Genomic DNA, 18098 nt, shown 5'->3' on the forward strand with positions numbered 1-18098 from the left:
TCGTTCGCAGTGGATGCAGATGACCTCTAAGTCTTGATCTGTCTTCTAGGTCCAAAATGAGAACATTGGCATCCTCTAAAAAGAGTCCTTTCTCCTTGAAATGCAAGGGTGCAGCTGAGTCTTGTACCGTTGAGGTGTGGAGTGGCTGTTTCATTCATAATCAGTGGACCTCATGTCTTAGTACAATTTCCTTACCCACCTTTCATTTACGTATATCTACATATTACATTTCTAGATATCTACATATCTAAATCATCTACATATTACAGTACATGTCTGTCTGTACTATAATATAAATAATACAACTATAGTGCCCAGCTGGCACGCACCTCTTTAGAACTGTCTTTATGACGAAGTATGACGACAACCTCAGCCACCGCTGACGCTCCAGGGAAACCGCACGTTAATGTAGTCAGAGAGAAAACGACAGTTTGATATAGCACCCAGACTGTGTTTAGAGATATTCTGAGCAAAGATAAAACAACTCTGAAGGGAAACGCTTTACAATAACTAAACACTTCATAAATACACAGTAATGACTCAGATAGCAACGTGAAACGCGTGTGTAGGAGTGTGAAACAAAACAGGAGGAGCTCTTAGAATGTACATGTAGGTGTAGGTAAAGGCAATCAATCCAAAGATATTCACTGTGATTTGCAAACTGTAAATGAGTTTCAATATTAAGACGTAAGAGTAAAGTATTTTGGACAACCTCTAAAACACTGAGCCATATCGAATATTAATCAGCATGCCGATCTAAGACTAACAAATTGTTATTTTCATCACACTTTAATCTGCCAATTATTTTCCCACTGAACGAAAGGATCTCTAAAAGGCACCAAAAAAAGTGATGATCACATTTTCAATGTTTTTGTGCCTTTGTAACGTCTTTCTGCTTTGATTTTATGCTCCATATATGCCATAAATCCCCAAATCACAAGGAAACAATTCAAATCAATGGTTCCAAATCAATCAGCTCTATAACAACAGCATGAAGTAACAATATAGTGTTAATATTTGCAGGGAAATAAATTCAGAAAGGAGAAAGAAATGAAGCATCTTAACCCTTTTCATAACACGAGTTCAGGAATTATTTAAAAAAAAAAAAATACTACAAAGTGAGAAAATATAAACCTCTTTCTAGCGCATCATTAAGTATAGGGCAGTTCATTGAACCCGCTGTATCATAGGCAACACAAAGTCTCACACTGCAAGCAACAGGAGGTATCCGCGTACCAGAACTGTTTATTTAGCCTTTTGTCTGTGGTATTACCCCAGCTTAGTGCCAGACAAGCAAACAGACGGTCGAGGGGGACTTGCATGCATGCGACACAAAGGATCATGGTAAACCAAACAAATAAACTTATAGTGGCGTCTTATCTCACAGTAGTCAAATGTCACATCCAACCCTCTCCGCTCCTCGCTGAAGATATCCGTCCACTGCAAACCTCCCCCTATCCATTGCTCCACAATTCAATTGCTTAGCTTACACCCCCTCCTGCCCCGACAGCCCGGCATTCATCCATCTACCTCTGTGTTGGATAAGGAAGAAAAGAAATATAGATGTCATTTTTCAGCTTTAGCCTCCCCCACCGCCCATCCCACTCTAACTCGGTTTCAGATCTAACTTCCAGGCTTCCCCGCTTTTCTTCCACCTCTGGATACTTTACCTTCCCCCTTCCTCTAAATTAGTCATGATTAATGTGTGCGCCACGCATTGGGCCGTCTTAATTAAATAACACCATCTAATTAGGGACTGATTTCGGCTGGTAATGGTGCCGTAAGATGGCGAATGGGATTGCGCGGCGTGACAGAACATTCATGAAGCCCGTCAAACTCCCTGGGTGGTCACACTCCCCTGGTTTCGCACAAACAGCCCCCCCGCCTCCACCCTCCCCTAATCTGACAGTTACATTAAAATGCAAATAGCCCAGATGTGAGGGGTTCGGTAACAAGTGTAGATTACAGCTCCCAGGGAGCCACGGTGGATGAAGCCTTTTCCTGATGTGACATAAGCCAGGTAACAGGTTGATCGCTGTTGACCTACAAGTGGCTGTTTAAATATTGGCTAACATGCAGTTGGACGTGCAAGATTACACAGTCTGGAAACCTCTTTCAGCTGAGTGATAACAGCACTGATGAATCCATTGTACATGACTAATCATGGCTAAATACTTGTCATCCAAAAAAAAAAAAGAAAAAGAAAATATGATATGCCATCTCTTATCAGCGAAGGTTTGGCATCCTGATGGCACAGTTTATCTTTTTATTTATTTATTTTTTCCTTGCAGATTTGTAACTGGATTTAATTAAATCAAGCTCAAGACCAACTGAAAGGTCAAAGAAAATTAAAGCATATTAATGAGCGCAGGGCATGGCCAGCATACAGCATCAGGTCAGCGAGCCAACACCCCTCCACACATACACGCACATACTCAGACACCCAATTCAACGCACACACACACCCCTACTAACTTGAGGGAGGTGCAAGACGTGAACAATATGGGGTGTGTGTGCGTGTGTGAGTGCGGGCCAAACCCCTGTCTGGCCACCAGAAAAGCATCCCCTGCAGTGCAGCAACATGGCAAGATGTCAAAGCTGGAAAACCCCGTGCCTGCTCATAGAGGTAATGATCCCTCACAGGAGCTGCTTCTTTCAGTATAAATAAATAAGGTAAAGCAGCGTTCGTCCTCACAGGAGGGGCAGCTGCAGCCACAAAGGGATATTGTACTTTTCCTCTGGGCTGTGGCAAGAGAGAAAAAACTCCAACGGTCTCGCTGCAGGAGGAGGGAAGCGCTTTGAGGAGTGAAAGGAGGCGATGCAAATAGGGTTTTGGACACAGATCAAAAGACTTAAGTTTCACTGCATCATCAGGGCTGAAGCACTTCTCCCACTGCCCGCCACGCTTCTTCCCTCCCTCCCTCCGTCACCTTTTTTTCGCTCACGTTGCTGCATACATTGCTATTACAGCCCAGAGCCCGGTTTTCTGAGGGAGCGTCCTGGCGGAGTGTGAACATTGCTCTTACATGTCGGTCTTGAACAGAGATGTGAACACTAATGGTTTTTGGCAGGGCCCGGGTCCTTGGTGGACACACTGTTGGAGCCGAAAGAAAACAAGCGAGGGATAGAGGGACAGGAGGGGGGCGGGTGGGAGCAAGTGCAGAAAATAAATAAATTAATAAATAAAAAATGAAAGGAGAAAAAAAAACTGAGCAGGTGTCTTGGCAGCGGCGGCCTAACTCGCTTTACAACAGCACCATCTGTCTTCACCAGTAGAGCTTTACAGCCCCCCACTAACTGCTGTAACTCTCCACACATCCAAAGCAAACAGGGATGGGTTTTAGTGTAATTGCTTAATTGGCCGTTACAGCTGCCATTTTTACTTATCTATTTATTTTTCATACGTAGACAACTGATGAATTTGATGCATGAACAGATTGTGTAACTTGCACATGTTAAATGTAAATGATAAGTTACGCCTCTGGAAGCGTCTGAACATGTCATTATTTCTCCCCCATCACTATTATCCAGATGTCATTTTAACACTGTTCTAAAATGCAGTGACAGAGTAAAAAACTAAAGCCCCCCCCCCTCCTCTATGATTCAAGACTGAAATGTTAAAATAAGGGTCATCTCTGTGACAGATGGACTCGGCAGAACTGCGAGGGGAACTTTTCCCTGAGCAAGCAGCATTCGACATCTCAGCAGACCCCCCTTCCCAGACCTCCTCTGGCCCTTTTGCTAGGCCGTCCACTTCCCGTCTCTCGGCCAGCGAGACACAGAACAAGATGGATGCCGGTGCCACAGTGCCGGCCGGCGTGACAGATGGGCCGATTATACAAACTCATCCCTCTGGCCATAGAAAAACACCACACCTTGCCTATAGCTAATAGCCTTCATCTGCCTGCACCTCATGGATAGCTCAAGCTCCTTGTTAATATGGAAAAGCAGTGCTGTATAGACACACAACAGCCTTGGCCTTCCCTTCGTGACAGCTTGTACCTGAAAAGACAGCTGCCACACTTTCTTTCTTTCTTTTAACAGGCCAAACAGATAAAATGGTAAATCACCTTGCTGCGACCTCGTGTCTGGCTGGCTGGCCCGCTTCAAGGGCGTGTTTTCCTTCATCTAGATGGCCACATTGCAAATGCAATAAACTGATTTCTGTCACGGGCTTGATGTGTGGGTGTGGGAGCTCTGCTATGGTTTCTCAGCAGGAAAGCTGGTGCAGCAGTAGCTAAAAACACGAGACCCCAGACTGAGTGACACGGGGAAAAAAAACAAAAACAAACAAACAACATTTTGGTTTTAAGCCAGAGAGATGTCAAGAACACATTAAAAAAATAAATAAATAAAAGTCAAGATCGTGGGAGAATAAGTGCAGGTGCTAAAGGTGATCTTTCAGGATTAACCACCCTCCACTTTGTCTGCCCTCACCTGAGATTTAAAGTCAGGGCTGATTAATCAGACCGGTATCGAGTCTCTATTCAGGCAAGACATTTAGATCAATCACAGCAGCCAAAGGGGAGCATACAATGGCCCTAACAAATGGGAAGCACAGAATGAGGAGGTAAGGAGGGTGGGGGTAGGAAGGAGCAGAGAGAGAGAAAGAGAGAGATTGAACGTCTTACTTCATGCTCCCAGCCATCAGCAGGAAAAGGTTGTAGATGTGTGAGAAGATGAAGAGGAAGAGGATGGTGCTGAAGAACATGGTCATCCAGGAGCCATGATCCTCGCGGAACATTTTCAGGCGCAGGTATCGACCTAAAGGGAGCACGACAAGGACACTGCCGTCAGTGGCGCTTCAAACAGCATGTCAACCCGCTAACACGTATGGCCGCGAAAATGGGGATAAAAGTAAATTAATTAGTCGGAGATCAATAATGTCCTCCACAGCCAGACACGTGCCCTTTACACAGTGAAATTAAGATTAAAGACCAGTTAGAGGCGTCACTTCTAGCGCCCTGAAGTAAGGGCCTTTTCCTGCCCGGTTTCAGGATGTCGTTATATCTGCTGACGATGCCAGCGATGGATGTCTGCTTGTGTTTCATGACGCTTACAGTTTAGAGAAATTATTCAGACATTTGTGACCCGTGGTGTTTTGTTTTAAATACAGTCCTGGCTTTGAATCAAATTATGGTAAAATACCTTTCTGGCAGAGTATAAGATTGATTCAGATACGCAGCCTTCTGCACAGAACACATAATCAAAGAAAGCTGGTGGCAGGACTCAACACAACTCTGAAGGTTATTTTGTACACTAGTAAAACTACAGCTATTTTGGCTTTTGTAATATGACTCCTGTTTAATATATTTACACCTTAAAGTCACACTTGGTGGTTAGAGTGGGATGAAAAGGCATTTATTTTGTAAGTAAGATGATGGGAAAATAGCAATTGTGAAGCAAAGACACGCATAACTTAACTGCACAACACCTGTCAAAGTCCTCGAACTACAACCCAAAAGTGCTCACACAACAGAAGCAATCTGTTTTGCACATTTAGTGTGCTTCTTCCTACCACCTGGGTCAAATTGACTCTTTAACTAAATAGATGACACTTAAATATACTAGGAGATTCCCAAAAGATTTTACATTGCAGATTTATAAAATCGAAATAATCACAGAAGAAATTCATGAAAAGGATCATTTTGTTTGACTCTTGACGATCTCAACGAAGGTATTAGCAGGCTAGCTCGGGAGAGCGTGTCATCTTCTAATCGCAGCGCTGATGGCTTGAAGTGTCCTTGGAGAACGACACCTTACAAGGTGGCTTGCTGCCTTTAGCGTCTGAGTGAGAATGGAATAGATGAGTGAGAGGCCAATTACAAAGCACTTTGGATAAAAGTGCTAGGAAAATGCAAGCAATTTTGTTTTTGGCAGCTCTGCTTGAAATATCCATATAAATATTAGCTAATAGAGAGGACATACCTCCATGCCATTGCAATTAGCAGTATTGAAAATCTGATTTTCAATAATCAATTCCAACTGAAATGTGCTCATTAAGGGCTTTTTCCTGGCTCAGAATGGACAGGTTGGAGAGGGGGGGGGGCGGTGACTGAGCACGAAAACACAATTAATCCCCACAAAGTCAAATACATCAGTGTGTGTTGCCTTATTTGACAGAAAAGTAAACATATCCTGTTACTTCTGTCCCTTTCACTTACAATGCAAGTAAAATAAACCCAGTTAACAAATAACTGTATTACGATGCAGGTGATGTGAGAGATCCGTGAAGAATGTCTTTATTAAAAAAAAAAAACTAAACAAAACACAGTTTAGCACACTGACTGAACATTGATTTTCTGTTACAAACAGTTAGACCACAGGCATATAAAACATGGATCCAGCTTTCAGGTCAATGCAAAAGTGCCTTACATCTGCACTTCATCTGCAGGCCATTAGATGGCGATACCTGTGGTTGCAAAAAGACTTGCAGTCCTATACAAGCCTCTGAGGAAACAGCTTTCTGACTTGAACTCTGTAAACACTTTTATAATGAGTTCAGTGCTCAGTCACTAGTTTTTGGGTTACGCTGAATAAAAAATTAAGTCTATTTTATAAATCTGTCCCTGCTATGTTTCAAAGTGGAGGATTATCACTGGTGTGAAACCATCCTCTAAAAGCTAACAACTTGTGATTGTCATTAGCAAGTCACAAGCCACAAACCAACGATTGAGGTTTTCAATGTCAGACCTGCTCACATCCCATCACATAGATCTTTTTTGCAACCTAGATGGCGATAGGACACGCTTCCTGGGTTAAAAAAAATGGGACTTCAGAAACCAATGGGTGGCGTCACAGCAGCTGTGTCCATCTTTTACAGGGAGCCAAGTTGTGACATACCGATGACATTACTAGACCGTCATCTGATTAACTTTCTGAGCTCCACCCAAAGTTGCAGGAGCTCTTATACAACCAAACTAAGTAGCAGCTGCCATCACGAGGAAGCTGAATTAAATATTTAAAAAAATTGTGAAGTGCCCCTTTAAATTAAACAGCAATTCCAAGAAAACTTCAAAGCATCTGACAGTCAGTGTCCCCAACCATCAGCTGCTTCAAGGTAACTCTGCTGAGTCTTAATTAAGGAATCCTGGATGAGTAAGCTTGGCTATAGTAGTCCATTTCCACTGTTTATAACAGTATGTGCACACACACACACACACACTCTCTCTGCTTCATCTCTGTGAGCTGTGATCCAGTGCCAGAAGCGGCCATCTTCCCAGGAACAACTCTTTGTTTTCCTCTCCTCGAGCTCAGTCAGCGTCCCTTTGAGTTACAGCTCCCCGAAGAGCTCATTGTGTTTGTGTTCACAAGCGCGCACACACAAACACAGCCAGAGAGAGACAGCAAAGCAGAATGCTCCATTTATTTTCCCATTACAGCCTGGCTGGTTTACTCTTGAATAGTTTTACATGCTGTTCGATCTCTGCTTGCTCACTGTCAGTTTTTTCTACTGTGCGTATAAAAAAAAACCCCAAGAGGTTGACATTCCAAAGGAGTGGAAGGGGCGCTGAGATAAGGAGAGAAAGAAAAAAAGTGAGGTTATAATGAATGAAAATCCTGCAGAAAATGAATTTGAGATATATATATATATATATATATATATATATATATATATATATATATTTAAATATAGATATATATATTTAAATATAGATATATATAATAAAATTATCTTGCTGGATTAGTGAAAGCTTTGATTATTGATTGCAAGTACTGCAGAGAATAGAAAGCTGAAAGTTCTCCTGATAACATTATTCCTCCTCAATTTTTGAGGGGTGTGAGGGAGCGGTTGAAGCAAAAGCAAAGTGGCCTGGTGTGAGGCCACACCATACGTCTTTTTGTCTGTGGTATTTCAGGGCTCATCACAGTTGCATAATTGAATTGACTTGCATGGGTGAACTTAATTGCCTCCGGTGCCACTGAGTCCTCGCTTAGATGTAGATGCACAGTGCGCATCGGCACATCTGACTTTTAAAGCAGCGCGCTGAGCCATCGAACACGGGGTCCTCTCATTGCCTGTATGGGCAGGATTGAACTCGGGGGTGATTCAAGGCTATTCAGCCAAGCCTTTTGAGTCACTGCAACTCCCCACCGTGGAGGATCCCGATAAGGCGTGATTCATGAGCAATGTCTACTGCAAGGCTCGGCCCGGCTGGGGACAACAACAACAACACCACACATTGACAAGAAAGCCACACACATAAACACAAGATTAACTAAAGAAAAAAAAGATAGACAGAGAGAAACGGGGACACTTTGCATGTCTGTAAATCACAGTGCAAACACACAGACATTACATTCTGATCCCCGTTACGTTTATAGTGTCGTTCTTCTGAAACTGTTACTAAAGTGCCCAAATTCCCTCAAGTCGTTTCTATCTAAATCAATGATGCAGCTCTGTCTCCATCTACTGGCGACGATTTGACACTGCACATAACCGTCTTCATTGCACGTTTACCAAGGTATATTTAATAAAGCGTAAAATATGGCAGAATCTTTGGGACATAAAACATTACACCAGTATTTTGTGCTTTATTTTTCATTACAAATAGGCGCATCATCTACTATTAGCCATCATCTGACAGTTTCCTTCCTAAGTCATTTCTATTAAATGCTAAATCTGTGTCTGCAGGGTCCTCTCTGTCTTTATGGTCTCCAGTCTCCACCTCTATTTGATATTTCGGGGAAGTGCTCGGGTTACAAAATCATAATCCACTCACAGGTCACACAGACAGTAAACACTAACAGAAGTCAGCAATCAATCATCCACTGGCACACGTGGACAAGCAATTACGCCTGATATTTAAACAGTACTTCTGTTTAATCCTCTTTTTGTTGTGTTGTGCGGATGTACAGATACACAGACACACACACACAGCACAGATAAAGCAGCAGCGCACCGATAGCTCCAGTCACATGGGAAACAAACAATTGGTGGTGAAGCATTGAAGCCAGCTTGAGATGTGATCCCTCCATCATGACACAGCTCTTAAAAAGGGACAGTACAGCACCAAGTAAAGAAGGTAAGATCAAATCTCAACTTCAAATACTTTCATTAGTTAGTTTATTGTAAATGAACCTATAAAACTTAACATTAAGCTTCTGAGTGAAAAGTAGTTGTTGACATAATTAGTAAATGGTAAATGGAGCAGTACTTATATAGTGCCCTGCAATTTAATCCAAGCACTCAGGAGCAAAAGAAGATTCCCAGTTTGATTCTGGAAGGAGAAACAAATTCTTTTTTTTTTTTGGTTTTTCAAATTAAACATGCAAAGCTTCCTGCTGTGGAAACAATTTATTACTTACATGTACAGTATACCAGTGTGACGAATGTTTCACTGTCATTTACGCATTTTAAATAACCAAAGCAGACATTTTTCTGTTCTCCCTTTCAGAGGGTGCTAAGATGTGAATTATTAAAGGTCTGCTCACCTGAGCAAAATGAATGTTTGATCTCTGATTAAGTGCAAACATCGGCCGACATGGTGGAGGGAACAGATCAACAGTCCCCTCAGGTTTCATTGCTCACAGCAGACAATCAAGCACTCACTTCCTGGACACACTGGTGATGCTCAGAGATTATAGAGACAGTAGTGTAAATACAGAGAGCCCTGAGAGAGAGTGGGGAAACATCTTACTTTAAGTACTCAGCAGAGTCAGTGAAACAAATGAAAACATCTGACTTGGGGGGAAAAAAAAAACTATTGAATACAAAAATGCAGTATTTTGAATGCAGTCTTAAAATACAGAATAAGAATGACATAAAACATTAAAGTGTGTCCGTGTAAATATAGTGCTAGAATGAGGCAAGAGGGGCAACACCATTTCTTGACCATTAACATCGATTTCAAAGGCTACAAGAAGATTTCAAGAACCCCACTGCTGTACCTGGAAAACCACAATTTTACATTTGTGAACACACAAAATGCGATTTCATGAGATGAGATTCAGTTTGATGCAAAAACACACTGTAGAATAGAGACGGATATTAATAATAACTCATTTTTAAATGCAAAGTGGTCTATAAACAGGGGTGCACATAAGTGGTCCGCATGCGCGCCTGCGCTGTCAAGATAAAAGACGTGCACCAGATAAGAAGTTGCAACGCGCGTTTGCGTACATAAGATTTTCTGCAGGAGGACAAACATTTGTTTAGAACTCTTAAAGATGTCGAAGAAGCTCCTTTAAGCAATTACTTTGGTGTTCCTCCACCTCCAAAGAGATGTCAGAAGGAGTCCGAACCGCAAAAGAAGCGCGTATTCTCGGAAAAGTGGTTGCAGGAGGTGAGCTGGCTTCAAACCAATGATGAACGCACAGAGATGTGGTGCAGAATATGCTGTAAAAATCCCACTCTAGCGGACAAAAACAGTGCCTTTTATATGTACGCAAACGCGCGTTGCAACTTCTTATCTGGTGCGCGTCTTTTATTTTGACACCGCATGCGCACCTGCGGACCACTTATCTGCACCCCGTCTATAAACACATAGAGAGTGAAAAGAAGTAAAGAAGAGTGCATCATGGTAAGACCCAAACAGCCTATTGCAATGCAAAATTAAAATATGGTATCTTGTTAATTAATCAACTTTTTTCCTATAACACAAATGCAGGCTTATCAGACTTTGGTTGGATCTAGTTTCACATCAAACAGATGTGTGAGCTGTCTCCAATTTGTCACCAACTTCTCAGCAATAGAGCAAATTACTCTTCAAATGTCCAAACATTCATATGACAGACAAAGCAGCTCTAAGGCTACGTTCGGTAAATTAGACATCCAACTATCCTCATGGTAATGTTGACCACTCACATTAGTTTAAGCCAACCTTTCAAAACTACTGTAGTAAAAACTAACAACTTCCTGTCCTTAAATCCCAGACGAGCTTCTCGTGTTCCTGAACCAGTCAACAGAATTCTGCAACCATTTTGAGGACAGCTATTGGTATTGCTACATCGTGCTGGTGCTCTTTGCTTTCACTGTTCCAGTGGGACTGCTGGGAAACCTAGTAGTGCTCATCAACCACACCTGCTTTAGGAAAACCTCAAGCTCCAGCAACATTTTCCTGCTTAACCTGACTCTGTGTGACTCGGGGTGGATCCTCACACTGCCCTTCTCCCTCTACATTACCTTGAGGAGGCCCCACATCACAAACATACAGATCTTCTGTCAGTTCAAGAAGTCCTTCTTCAACATCAACATATATGGCAGCATCCTCTTCCTGACTCTAATCAGTTTCGACCGCTTCGTTGGCACAGTGCACCCGATCAGTTCTCTTCGTTGGTGGAATGCGGGTAAAGCCAAACTGTGCTCCTTCTGCGTGTGGGTGCTGGTCGTCCTTAGCTCCATTCCTGACTTATTTCTAACTTTTTCTATTCAGCCCACAGAAAATGTCACTGTGTGTGTGGACCAGATCCAGGATCCTTTTTACTATGTCAGAACAGCCATCATTATCAGAACAACAATAGGCTTCCTGCTGCCGTTCACTGTCATGCTTGCTTTTTACACCATGACGGTTCGAGTTTTGAGGCGTCTCCCAAGAGGTCAAAGCAACCGAGCGAGAGGAAAGCCCCTGCATCTCCTTACTGCCGCCATACTCGTCTTTGTGGTCTCCTTTCTGCCCTACCACACTATGGCCACCACCATGGTATTCATGAGGATTTCTAACCTGGTGACCCCCTCCAACACCAATGTACTCTATGCTTGCTATGAGTTTTCTGAAGCCATGTGCAGTGTAAGCAGCTGCCTGGACCCAGTGCTGTATATTCTGGCAGGTGAACAATTCCAGAGGAAGTTCCTGGCATGGAAAAGAGGCCAATACAGGAGGTTCTGCTGCAGAGCCAGCAGGAGGATTGGGGTAATTGAGTGATTTGCTGGAGACAGTTTATGGCTAGTTACCTTAACTTGCCTTGGTTCAAATAAGGTCCTGGCATGGTACTAGGATAATGTTGGCGCTATGCATTCCTTTGCAGACCCAGTCATTTAGAGCCAGTGGCAAAAATATATAGAACAACCTTAGTGGCAATTATGGCCTAATGGCCCCCAGAGGATACAAAGCATAACAACCAGGTCTGTAGTATAGTAGCACTAAGTGTTAAAAACAATGTATAGTCAACACACTATCTCCAGTTCAAACAATCAGCACTTTACCATAAGCGCCTCCACAAATGGACAAAAGTGCTAGAGCAAGAATCCAGCTTCCCTGTTGCTACAGTGCCAGTGGCAGATATGATATAATAGTATAATTATCCTGGCCTGTCTGCTACTGAATCTACTGTGTAAGAGGAATGAAAAAGTATAGTGCTGTGACTGACCATCTGGGATCAATGCAACAACACAGCAAGATTGCATTATTGTCTATTCTATATTACATAAACATTTGGTTAAGATGAAAATAAATCAGATTAATCAATAAATCTTCTGTGGTCTTATCCTTGTTTGTGCATTGAAGCTGTGCCTATTAAAATCTGTGCACAGCTAACGTCACACTCACTGATAACACAAGCTTGAGTTTTGCTTATATAATGTATGAGAGTCATACAGGTGACAAATTATTTTCCAAAGACCTGAATAAAAGGTTCTTTAAGTACCTCATCCTCCAAGACCGTTGGCAAATAATAGCACAATCTATTTTGTGTCCACAGAATTTCTTAATATTACTAGTGTGCCAAGTCTAAATCACTGGCTTAAGGATATTATACCACGACCAAGTCTTTCAATTTTCCTTTACTTTAAGCAGATTTTATTTGTTGCTTTACATCAAAGTATTTCAGTTTCCTTGTTTTGGTGGCAGTGAGTCTTTTACTCATAACAAATTCACCAATGTGGAAGTTTTCCACATTGGTGAATTTGGCCACAACTTCCCTGTTGGCAACACGGAATGCCACAAACACAACAACCAGCTGATCCGAGCAGAGGTGGGCAGAGTGTAAACAGGTAATCCACGACTTGCTGTGACAATAAAACAAGATTATTTTTAAACTGCATTGTCATATTACATTATGATAGTAAGAACTCTGTAACTGCGCATAACAAAAAATACCGAAATCTGTTTATGTTTCGTGAAAAGAAAAATTATATATACATCGGCCAAATATTGGTATCAATCTTAAAAATCCAGTCTCCGTTAATCTTTTTTCTGTACGTTCACACCTCAAAGCACAAATTAGTGTCTGTGAGTCCACACTGCATAGTACACTACTAATTTAAAACATCAGACCAGTCAAGTTCGAAGACCTTAAATGTCTGCTTATCAGAACTTTACTCATTTTTGAATGGATGTTTAGCCTGCTATGCTTTTCATAGCATGACAATCACGTGAATTGTGTTATTTATCAAATGTTCACCCCACACTGACTATCAGAGTCTATTAAAGAGGAGCATCAAAGCTGATCTGACAGCTTGTGGTTGCCAAACACACTCTATGTCACCCGACCCTTAAGATTTTAACAATCCCTATATGACGTTCAGGTTCTGACTTCAGCCTGTATCAAAACAGAAAGGCTCAGGTAAATTAAATATAATCCTGTTAGACGCTTGTTATTCGTTAGTTATGGTGCCCGTACCTGTTCAAATATTTTGACTGTATTGCAGAGAAGTGGATGCTACCATGGAAAATGTGATCATCATCAACAATGTACCATCCATACTGATACCTGAACTACACAATGCACAGTCTTTGTATTGCAAACATTGCTCTGTATTCAAGTCATCTATTCATACACATTATACTGTAAACTGTGAGGGTTTGCATATAATGCATATGCACTTTCATCTATTTTAGGTTTCAGTATGCAGCACTATTGCATCTTGTTTTGATTCCAAACCTCAGAACAATCCTGCCCCCTTAGGGATCTAAGAGTAAAAAAACAGAACACAAAAAACAACAACAAAAAAACAGAACAGAAACCCTGAGTTTCCTCTCTATCTGCAGTTGAGCATGTGAACAGGACCAAACCCATTCATCACATTGCTTATTTGCCAAGCTGTGGCAACACTGTGAGGCAGGGTGGGGGGGGGGGGGGTGTTTGTTGAAGCAGCTACGGCTACTAATGTCCCCAGAGCTGAGCACCTCTGTAACTAAGCATATGGATAATAAATCAGAGGTGGGAAAGTGACAAAAGAACTCCCTCCACTGGGAGACTGCAGAAAATAGAGCCGAGACATAGAGAGCTGGCAACTAGGCCAGTGTACCACTGTACCTGTTCCAGTAAGCAGTGTGGAAGTCTAGTTTTGTTATTTATGGCTTGGCTCTGAAGTCATACATTTCAGGTAAATAAGCAATTTCCTCTTGGCTGGTTTCCTTTGTTTGCTTGCTCTTTGTGTCTTTGTCTCCCTCTGCTGTTCAATTACTTGTCAGTTTTTGATTTTTTAATTCTTGATCTGTAGTTTCATGTGATATTCCAGATAATTTTTGAGGTTTGTATATCAACACAAGATAAAAGGCAAATTTCCCTTCACAACCAACAAAAAGGTTATGTTATTATCTCATAAAGGAAAGGTACGCTTCCAAATACGATTTCCTTTTCTCCACTACGCCTGCTGCTTGTCATGTAGTAGGAGGTGCAAGAGCCAGAATCCTGGGGAAATAACTTGTGTTACGTTTTTAGCTGACACACGCTTAGCTATGTCCAAGAGCTAGGAAAACACTAACTGAATTTCTCATGAAAATGGTGAGACTGAACCAAAGCAATGATTCTAAAAAACATTCCGTAGAGAGGTGCTGATGGTGATCAAGCTTTAAAACCTGTGTGCATTTAACCTTTCCTGGAGCCTAAGGTAGCACATTTATTTTTGTTCACACCTAAATTTACAATGACAGGGAAGTCAGGGAAACTGACTGCAACAAAAATTCACTTCAACAATTCATTATTTCGGAAAGACTTCCTGCTCACGACTGTAGCACATCATCTAAGAGACAAATGCACGGGCAATAAAATATCGCATAGCTACATACATATAAATATAACACACAGAGCCTCCTATCCTGCCACCCACACATTGACTCCTACACAGACTCAGTTCACTTTGACCTGCGGCCACATAATGCTGTACATAAGCCATGTCAGCCTTTGCTTGCCACAGTAATAACTCATGACAGAACCCAGATGGCATCCTGCAGGCTACAATCATCAAGACTAGAGAAAAGGGGATGAGAGGCACTCCAGCAACAGAGCAGCCAACAACACATCTCACAGTTTCTCTCTCTCTCCCACACACACACACACACACACACACACACACACACACACACACACACACACACACACACACACACACACACGTCTGTGACCATAGGAGGACAACTCTCACATTACTTACTATTTTTTAAGAGCTAATCACAATATCTGGAGCCTTAAATGGCTCATTCAGGTGGATAAGAGAAGTCATAGCTTGATTGAATGTAAGTGTCTGTAATAACATGCAAAGTAGGATCTAATCCAGTTAGGACAGTGCTCCACATGAATTAACATTACCCTTCACTTTGCCTTTTGGAATTCACAAAGCCTCAGAGAGAAATAGGTGAATATTTTATGCTAATATGGTCACTGAGGCAGCATTAAAGAGATGGGCAGTGTCATTTTCTGCAAAGTCAAAATTGACAAAATAGACGGCTGCATTTATACTAACCTAAACTAAATGTTAAATTTTAGCTGTACTTTTTAAAAACAATCTTCCTTCTTCACATTATTTCACCTGTAACACACTTATTAGAGCCCGACTGACAGGCTAATATTAGCAATTTAGCCATATATCGGTATCGGCATTTATAATAGCTATACCCATATAGTTACGTGGCTTTGCGTGACTGAGACTTGGAACACTGAGTCTGGCTCTAACAATTATTTCATTAGGAACTCATTGACATGAAACCCAGAGAACCCAGTATGACCCAAGATTTCATACAAATGTGTAATGACAGCCAGTCTTGCCTTGAATGACCAGAAGTCATTGGCTAGCACCCACTCGATTAGAGAGCAAACATAGCCTTGAGAGGCTGAATGGAGCAGGATAGGTTGTTCCTTGAGCCTCAAATGTCAACTTAAAAATCACACAAGTCACTCATCAAAGAGCGTTTATTCACTGTGGAAACACTGCAGTGCACCCATGCCTAACCCGTATAGCAACACGAATGAAAACTAGTTCAAATAAAGTGTTATGCAGCAACTGGATTAAAAACTGTAAGTTTCTGAGAGGGGACATAATATATATATTGTGACAAATACCGCACAAAAAGAGGAAGGCTGTGGGTGCAATTCACAGCAAAACATTTTCTAGGCCATGATAAATTATAAATGATGCAGGGGATGTGTCACCTTTCAAAACCGATGTCAGCTTCCAGGCCTGAGACACATTTCTATAAAGTTAGGCATGAAACTGCAAACAGTGTCAGAACTTTAGCTCTGGTTCAAGGGAACAAGAAGACACCCTCTTCTAAATGTGGATACAGGAAAAAACAAAAAAAACTTTCAGTCTGCCACTCCAAAGTGCTTTTTTTTTTAAAGATGCTCAGACCTTTGCATGGATTGTGTTCCTACCCAGAAGCATTCCCACTGGCTCCCTACGTATCAGAGGATAGAAGAGATAGTAGACTGATATCTGCACAATGTTAGTGGGGGATATCACGATGAGCAGTAAGTGGGCCATGTGGGCCTGTGTGGCAGACTTATAATGGATGATAGATTTTATTGTGGGCCTGCTTCTGTAGTGCTTCTCTTATGCTCTACCTGTGTTTGTGATTGCATAACCGCTCCACTGAAATGTTGTGCATGGCATATCTCGCCTCTCCAACTCTCAGCCTCACTCAGACACACGCACAAACACACATCCGTGCATGTGCTTGCAAAATATCGCCGCTCTCTCACACTTACAGACACACACGCCCGCACACAGAAGTCCAAACCATCTGTTCAGAAGCTTGTTGAAGTGCATTAGTTGCACCTGGCTATGAATGAGCTGCACTCCTCTCCTACATACCTTAGAGCTAATGCAATTGCATTGACCCCGATACAGATCCACCGGGCCCTAGTGTAAAACCTGACATAAAACTGACTGAACTACATGCACACCTACTGTACATTACCATTATGAATCATGCAACTGACAAAATGCTGGTGGTGTAACACACCAAGAGTCTGGAGCTTCCACAACACTCCAGAACTGGAAAAATATTTTGTGTCAATGTGATTTTAAAATGATGTACAAATCCCAGTTTGAGCACTATGTGAATTATGAAAATAGTTATATAGTGGATTTATTTGTATGCAAACAGATACACCCGAGTCCCCTGTAGGTTCTTTTCCATCATCATGCTGCCTGTAGCCACCTGATTGTGCAGGACATATTGTGACGCCATCATGCTGCTTAGCAATCGTCCAATAACAAACTAAAATCACAGACCAAGAAAATACTGTAGCATAAACATGTAATAGTTTGGGAACAAAATATCACAAAACTTACTTTTTAAAAAGCAACTTCGTTCCGATGAAGAAGTTAGAACTGCTAAACATTTTCTGACTGAAGTCTTGTATGAACGTTGGAAATGCCAAATGCACAATGAATGAAATTTGATTAACCCGACTGTAATGAAATGGCAGCGCGCATTTTAAAATCTGCTGTTTTGGGGAGCAGTCTGACACTTAACCTCCGTTACATCCAGTAAATGTAACACGCTGGCTTTGCCAGTCTGTTAAAGTGAAGGCACTCTCTGGTGATGAGAGTCAGTGGGTATTTCCCTAACTCACAAGGATTTTCTTAATACAGCCAAGCAGATGAACAAAAATCAGGACAATTTACTTTATCCTCCATTCCTAATCCCGACCAAACTGGTCATGTGGTTAGATAGAAGGATGAATAGACCCTTTAAATTTTTTCCTTTATTAATCTGGTGGACAATATAAGTACTGCAGATGGACCTAAAGAACACATTTACAATTAATTTTAAAACCTCCTTTTTACAATGTTTTGAAATTGAAATTGTTGTACTGATATTTAGATTAATAAAAATTAAACAAGAAAGAAAAAGCAATGAGATTTTGCATACAGAAGTGAATGGCTGGAAGACTCTTCAGCTATCAGGCCTCTCTACTGTGGGACCAGCTCC

At 41.7% G+C, this 18098-nt stretch overlaps 2 protein-coding genes across 6 annotated transcripts in view; one reads left to right on the top strand and one right to left on the bottom strand.

Moving 5' to 3' along the window:
• tmem117 (transmembrane protein 117) overlaps positions 1-18098 on the bottom strand; it is a 48322-nt gene that overhangs the window by 23316 nt on the left and 6908 nt on the right. For 4 of the 5 annotated variants that reach the window (XM_026175370.1, XM_026175368.1, XM_026175369.1 and 1 more), the window contains exon 3: positions 4632-4764. The exons of the other annotated variant lie outside the window; for it this stretch is intronic. In XM_026175370.1, coding sequence (XP_026031155.1) covers positions 4632-4764 — 133 coding nt within the window. The remainder of the gene's footprint in view (positions 1-4631; positions 4765-18098) is intronic. 5 annotated transcript variants of the gene reach the window in all.
• Positions 8561-12411, top strand: LOC113026505 (P2Y purinoceptor 1-like). The gene is made up of 2 exons (XM_026175373.1): positions 8561-9026; positions 10876-12411. The coding sequence occupies exons 1-2, from the start codon at positions 8981-8983 to the stop codon at positions 11862-11864; spliced, it is 1035 nt and encodes a 344-aa protein (XP_026031158.1). The 5' UTR covers positions 8561-8980; the 3' UTR covers positions 11865-12411.

Source organism: Astatotilapia calliptera, chromosome 7 (assembly GCF_900246225.1).
Source record: "Astatotilapia calliptera chromosome 7, fAstCal1.2, whole genome shotgun sequence".
Lineage (NCBI taxonomy): Eukaryota > Metazoa > Chordata > Actinopteri > Cichliformes > Cichlidae > Astatotilapia > Astatotilapia calliptera.